This window comes from Macadamia integrifolia, chromosome 3 (assembly GCF_013358625.1).
Source record: "Macadamia integrifolia cultivar HAES 741 chromosome 3, SCU_Mint_v3, whole genome shotgun sequence".
NCBI lineage: Eukaryota > Viridiplantae > Streptophyta > Magnoliopsida > Proteales > Proteaceae > Macadamia > Macadamia integrifolia.
Genome location: NC_056559.1, coordinates 28,723,904 through 28,731,236, shown reverse-complemented (window position 1 = coordinate 28,731,236; position 7,333 = coordinate 28,723,904). Strand labels below are relative to the sequence as shown.

The 7,333-nt window shown below is 37.7% G+C and overlaps 1 protein-coding gene across 1 annotated transcript; it reads right to left on the bottom strand.

The window, feature by feature from the left end:
- Nucleotides 1-687: 687 nt before the first annotated feature.
- LOC122073504 (hybrid signal transduction histidine kinase M-like) lies at nucleotides 688-2,659 on the bottom strand. Its single transcript, XM_042638095.1, has one exon. It carries the CDS (start codon nucleotides 2,207-2,209, stop codon nucleotides 956-958), a length of 1,254 nt encoding a protein of 417 aa, XP_042494029.1. The 5' UTR covers nucleotides 2,210-2,659; the 3' UTR covers nucleotides 688-955.
- Nucleotides 2,660-7,333: the final 4,674 nt, after the last annotated feature.

The following is a 7,333-nucleotide window of genomic DNA, read 5'->3' as shown; positions in this document are numbered from 1 at the left end:
CACACTTTCTTACATGATAATGTTACAAAAAAAATAAAAAAAATGGCGCGTGTAGATCACAAGCTCACAAACTTCTTCCTCCACTTAATTCACTTGTTGATTACCTCTCATTTACTAAGTACAATTACTAAATAAAGAAAAGAGAATGGGCTTCTTTAAAGAAGACAATTCATTTTTATTTGATTCTCCATTCATTACTCCAACTTCGATTCTTGCTTTAGGGTTCTGATTTCTAATATTAATTGGTAGATACTGGGATGCCCATGTGGAAGAACAGTTTAGGTACTGAGGTCCATTTGCATTCGGCAATGGCCATCTCCTCGCGATGAGAAAAAGTGTAAGAAAAAATAGTTTAATTATACGTAGATTTGTGACCTGAGGGGAGTATTTAATTAAATTCTTGTTGAAAGATTGCGGCGTGTAACAATTCCCCAAATCTCGCCACTAATCACTCCTACCCATTATTCCTCAAAAACTAATTAAAAAAACACATAGAGAGAGAGAGAGAGAGAGAGAAAGAGAGAGAGAGGGAGAACAAAACACGTCAATGAAGGAAAGAGAAATGAAAAAAGACAAAGTCCCTGTTTCTCGCATGGTTGCACCAAGCTATGGTTTCCTCAGATCAATTATATAGAAGAGAGTTTAGTTTAATTTTTCTTTTACAGAGAAAACCAAAAACGAAAGGCGAAAAAAACCCAGAATTTTCCATTATCACTATATTGATTTTATGATATGAGAATTATGAAGAAGCTAAGATAAGAAACCATATGTACATATATAATTAAGAAATAATAAGAGCTACTCTCGTGATTGTTAAAAGGTTGGAGAGAAAGACAAAGCTTCTCCTTCTTTTCCTCACCCTCATCATTGTATCTTCTTCAATCACCCCCCACCACCCACCTTCTCTTTTTTTTTTTCTTTCATTGCTACTGCATAATTAATTAATAATAGTTTCCTAATCTGAAGAGAAAATCCATGAATCTACCATACCTTCACCTCTAGAAGAAACATTCTCTGAACCCTTCTCTACTTGGAACTCCAAAGAAGAAGTGGATGAGTAGTTCATCTTGCAGTTCCCATTAACTGACTTTAAATGAGCTTCAGATTGATCTCCTTCGTTGAGCCCAATTCCATCACCCCAACTCGAAGGATTGTTGTTGTTGTTGTTGTTGTTGTTGTTGTTGTTGTTGTTGTTGTTGTTGCTGTCGTCGTTCCTCAGTGAAATCCCATGATCAGAAGTCACTAGACTAGGAAGTCCATGACCACCCATCGTGAAAACTGGTGCATTGGCTAATGGATACCTGGGAGGTGGTGGTGGCGCAGGAGGAGGAGGGCCCGAACTCTGTAGCAGAGACTGGAACGTGAACATCGGGTTCTGCATGTTTAGTAGACTTTGATGATGAGGAGTCTGTTTCGTAAGCCCCAAGTCAGAGAATAGCTGGTGGTTATTACTAGAACCTCCGGCGATCGAAATGGCAGCGCCGCTGGTGGTGCCAGTAGGGTTTGTAGTGGAAGGAATGGAAGAAGGAGAAGGTGGGTGAAACTTTTGTGCAAATGGGCGTAAAAGGTAGTGCGGCAGTGGAGATTCCAAATGATTGGACCTCATGGTGGTGGAGGAAGTGTTGAAGAGATCAAACCTATTACGAGGGAACGGCGACGCCGAAAACGGCGGGGCTGGGATACCGGTAAACTCCTGCACCATCGCCCTGAAATTTGACGTGTCGGTGGTGAGAACAGTTGTGGGTGCCCTTCTAGAAGCTCTGGATCGTTTCTTCGAGTTACTACGTACTGAGTTCAGTGGGTTGGTCTTGTCCGAAGAAGATGAAGCCGAAGGCTTCGATACGCCTTGGAAAGTGCTAACTTGACCACCAGAAGCCGGTTGGGCTGAGGAAGAAGAACCCATCAGGCCACCTCCTGTTGGGATCTCGGTGCAAGTGGGTTCAGATCTTAGGCCTCTGGACCACACCATATCGAGATTTAGCAGAGAACTCGAGGCGCTTGGTGGAGGCGGCGCCGCCGATCGGGAGAAGGAGTCGAGATAATTCGATAAAGGATCGAACATAGAAGAGGAAGGTGGGTGTATTTGGTGCTGCTGGTGGTGGTGGTGGTGGGATGGGTTCAAGAAAGAGGAGATGGATTCGGTGCGTGAATCGTATTCCTCATCGCCACCGCTTGAGGACTGTAAACTTCCACTGTTACCAGAATCCATGGCTAGTAGCTGCTTCTCTTAATCACTTTCCAACCTCTAAATGGTCGGTGGAGGAGAGAGAGAAAGAGATCGATTAAAGGCAGAAAAGATAGAAAATGAAAAGGACAGAACGTTTTGAAGGGGAGGATTTTGCAGAGCTGTGGGGAAAGATTTTGTTACGAGTTACATACCCCCTTAATTTAAGAGGATATGGAAAAGAACTTATGAAGGAATTGAAAATCAAGTGAGATCTTCTAGAAGTGCTTTTGCCTTTCTGAAAGTACCCATCTCTTTACAAGCTCTGATCTGCCTATGGAGGAGGAGAGAGAGAGTCATTTCTGTTCCTCCTTTTCTTAGGCTCTTCACCTGTGAATTCTAAGAAGGGAAGAGTATGAAATGAAACTATGGAGATGAGGGAATAAGATACCCATGTACAATCCGGGAGATCTTCAGCTAAGGTAGCGTAGAGAGAGAGAGGAAGAAAGAAAAGAAGGATTTATGGTAGAGACGAAAAAAACCCTCCTGATATTTTAATTCATTTAATTTCCTCTCAAATAACTTGTTTTAGGGTTGAAGAGAGAGGGAGAGAGGCTCTTTGATTTTTTTTTTTTTTTTTTTCCATTTTAGTTTCTCTTTGTTTTCTTTTTTTCCCTTGGAAAATTTATTTTGATTTTCTTTATTTCGGAAGATTTCTATCTATTTCTTTATTTTTTTACCATGTTGACTTAAGGGAAAAAATTAATGTCACCAAAAATAAAGATAAGAGAAAAAATCCCTACATTGTTGCCCGCCTTCAGGCTAGACACAAGGTGGTTAGAAGCCACCTTACCCTCTAGTGGGATGCATGGTCATATAAGTAACAAAAAGACCATGCTACCCTTTGCTTGGATGCATGTACACCTCTCCTGATTAGTCATCGTACAGCAACTATTTAACAATCCCCAACCCTAAAAGTATATTTATCCAAACTATTGTGAAAATTAGCAGAGAAAAAAAAGCTTCTTAAAATTTTCAAGTAAAATTTTTTTGAAGCTCTCATTGTCCATTGCCATTTTAAAATACCTAGATTACCCTTCTAAACATTTCACCTTTTCTCACTTCACTTTTAAATCTATCTTCTAAGTACATATAAGATGACTTAACTATGTATTATATAGTTGTTAATTATCATCCCATTAGTAATTATATTTAATTTTAATATTCACCTCATAGTTAGAAGAATTGATTTTGGTATCGATATTGACCTCAACCAATTATTATAAGGATCAGATGTATCGAGTTGACATGAAATGGAATCAACCAAAATAGGCTCATCATTGGGCCATGTATCAACAAATAAATTTGAATATTCACCAACATTCCCCCCCCCCTTCTTCAACTTAAATTGCTGCTGTAAAATTGGCAGAGCTGTTGGACTTCACCATGGAGGATGGATCTCTCTCTCTCTCTCTCTCTCTCTCTCTCTCTCTCTCTCTCTCTCTCTCTCTCTCTCTCTCTCTCTCTCTCTCTCTCTCTCTATGTATGTGTAAATCATGCCCCCTCTTTGGTTCTCTCTCCTCTCCCCTCCCTTCCACTCTGCGTTCTTCTTCCCTCTCCTACCTCTTTGACTCCCCATCCCCTCTTCACTCTCTTATTTTATTTACATAAAAATTTTTTTTTATTTAATGAGAAGTTGTTATGTAGGAAATTTTATACTTTCTAGTATTAGGACACGGTATATATATTTGTAGTGATGATTTTTTGCTTTATAAACAAATCATTAGAGATGTAAGTGTTTGTAGAAACGCAACCCTAAAAACGATGCAGAAGATAATGGAAAAATAAGAACAAACAGTGCATACAAGTTACATGGTTTGACAAGATTGCCTACATCCTCATTGAGATGAGATTCTGCTTTACTATCAATGGAAAAAAGGGTTATAATGCTTGCCCTCACACCTCTCAGTATTTATTGCATTATAAAGAAAGAAAACCTCGCTACAAATATATAGCGAAAAACGCTAATATCGGAAAGTACAAAACTACCTTCAAATAAAAAAATTAGAGTGATGGACTGCCATTCTATTATGTCGGGACGTCTGCACCAGCAATTTCTAGATTAAACTATGACGGAATACAAGACATCGTACACCAAAAGGATTAGCATTATAATCCTATTTTCCATTGATGTAAAGTATGCTCTCATTTCACCGTTGATGTGAATAATTAAATCTGATCGAACCACATGAATATATATTCATTGTGTGATCATTTGTTCTTGTCTACATCATTTTAGGGTTACGGTTCTGTAGACTAAAATATAGATACTAAATGGATGCTATAATAATAAAAATTAAATAAAACGTATGTATCTTTATATGTATTTAAATGGTAAATTTAAAGTGGAAGTGAAATAATAAGTGTTCTTAAGAACATGTGTGTAAATATAGATTATGTTTAGGAGATTAAAAGAGATTCCCATTCTCTAAAAGCGAGGCGGTTTTATCTAGTCACGTTTCCACTTGAAAAGATCCTCTACAGATTGGAGGGTCTAGTGTGGGGTCGCCATAAGGGGGGGTGGGGGAGAGAGAGAGAGAGAGGGGTCCGTGTGAAAAGAAGAAAAAAATGGCGAAATGGGTATAAGTAAAGGAAGATTACGATTAATAAATTACCTAAGAAATACTAAAAGTTGCGAGAAAAAATAGAGGACGAAGTGGGCAAACAACCATAGCAGGAGAAAGAGGATGGTCGTTCGAACGACAGGTAGAACCACCGTCTGTCGCTGTAGTGTAGACTATAGACACCACCACCACCACCACGAGCACCGCCGCCGCCGCCGCCGCTGCTGTTCAAAGCTCCTCTAGTATTCCTATAAACACACATAAAAACATAATACAGCAAATCTGTGAATAGTTTAAAAAATCTAACTCTTTTTAGTTTTGTAATTAGTAGGAATGGGGCTGTGTGATCTTGTAGATTAAGTAGAATATATAGTTGATAACAGATAAATATTTCTACTCCATTACCAGAATACCACAGCCTTTGACCAAGTCAGAAAACCAGAAGATAGAAAGTTTGAAAAGAAAACAAAAACAGAAGAAAAATCAAAGTTATAATTGGAGGAATATCAGGAGAATATTTTCAGTCTTTCCTCTCAAGCTCACATATATATATATATATATATATACATAGAGAGAGAGAGAGAGAGAGAGAGAGAAATTGTATTTCCTTCATTATTATACACCCACCATTAAGATTGAAAATTGTAAAGCTTATGTTTTCTCCTTTTTTTTTCCTTCAAAATATTATATATTTTAGGAAGAAGAAAGTACACGATGTAAGTTTACAATTCTTGCACATGCCCTCTCACATCCTACTTGTGGATCCCATAACCTCTACAGTTAGTAACCCTCCATTAGTACATATTTGCACCATCGTGACGTAGCAAACCTCCCTCTATATTTTATTGGGAAGAAAGAAGGTCACCCTCTAACGTGTGTCTAAGCCAATAGGTGCAAAAAGATTATACTGCTCCCATATTAAAAATTTTCTTGTGTGCCCTCCCATTGGTCCCCATGTTGGTGTATACTTGCACCAGTAGGGTAGTGCTCTATTTCCCATCTTATTATGTTTTCTTGATATTTGAAAGTTGTTGTCAATTTGGGCGTGGTTGTTGGTGCTAGTGCCATTCCCCAAATGTAGGAAAGGAGAAATGACCTCCTTAGCCCCTCGAAATGAAAAATCTTATTACTGATGAATACCTTCGTGTGTGCTCTTTTTGGCCTTGTGCTGTTGCAGGGGCTGATTCCCCTCGCCTATATTATATATGCGAGAGAGATCACTACAACACCTATAGTTTCCTAACAATGATAGGGTGGAAAATTGAATCATCTAGTAATAGCGAGATTTAATTAGAAGGAAGAGTGTGATAAAACGTATGCAATAATCTACACACTAGCCTCATGGGTTGTTTCCCATGTCATATGTATCTTTTCTCCTGTTAATAAATAAAAAATAAAAAATAAAACTACAAAAGAAATCTTGGTTTGGAATGGATACATCAGTTCAACCACACCCAAGTTCGCTACAACCATCCAAACAAGAAACATATATAAACCATTCCTTTTCTTCAAATAAGCCAAAGAAAATGACCTTTTTATCGTTAAAATAATACAAAGGATCTTATAACCTTTTTTTTCTTTCTTTTTATCTCCTTCATATATAATAACAACTAAATTACAATTTAGAAGATGAAAGGAAGAGAGAGAAAAGATTAGATGTCTTTGTCAATGATACGTGTAATATTTATAGCTGATTTAGTGATTGTATTCACAGTAGAGTAGAGTAGATTAGATTAGATTAGACAATTTAGAATAGCCCCCACTTGGGCCACTTTTGATCTGAATTCTCACGTCTCCCAAGTCTGCACGGAATGTTTAGAAAGGGTTTAAGAGGATATTGACATATGACAGTTAATAGCTCACAATGGGGACCGTTAATGACCTGTTACATTCATATGGAGATATAAAAAATATGGAATTTTCTCATTTTCTGCATTGCCCTTTGTTTTATTTGTCATGTTTGTGGTGTCAAATTCTAAATTGAACCGGTCTACCCAATCAAATCAAATCAAATAAACTTAAATCGAATCAAATTGATTTCGTATGAGTTTGGTCTCGATTATTGTGAAATCCACTAGAAACCACACTGAAACTGAAAATTGAAATTAAACTGACACCAACTTCTCATATTCATAAATAAAAACATGTTTTTTTTTTCCCATAATTTTTTATTTACATGATAAACGGAAATTGAATCAGATCGAACCTAATATCAAAACAATAGCAATCCCTTAAGAGAAAATCGAAACAAATTGAACCCAAACTTGACCGAAATCAAAGCCAAGCATTCCCTTATATGTTGGGCCAGCTTCGATTTCACCTATTCTCAAATTCAAATTAGATTGAACAGACTATTTGACACCCCTACTCCAAAGTTTTGCTAGCTAGCACTAAAGAGACATGTGAATGTAGAATTGGAGTGATCATTCGGAACTTTCAAGGGGCATCAATGCTTGCAAACTCTGAGGCTCCTTTCTTCGGTGACATATTAGAGAACAAGATGCTGGCAACCAGATCATATGCTAGAAGGTATCTCCATTGGTGC

Coding starts and splice junctions, on each gene's coding strand:
- LOC122073504 (XM_042638095.1), bottom strand. CDS start 2,209: ATGGATTCTGGTAACAGTGGAAGTTTACAGTCCTCAAGCGGTGGCGAT.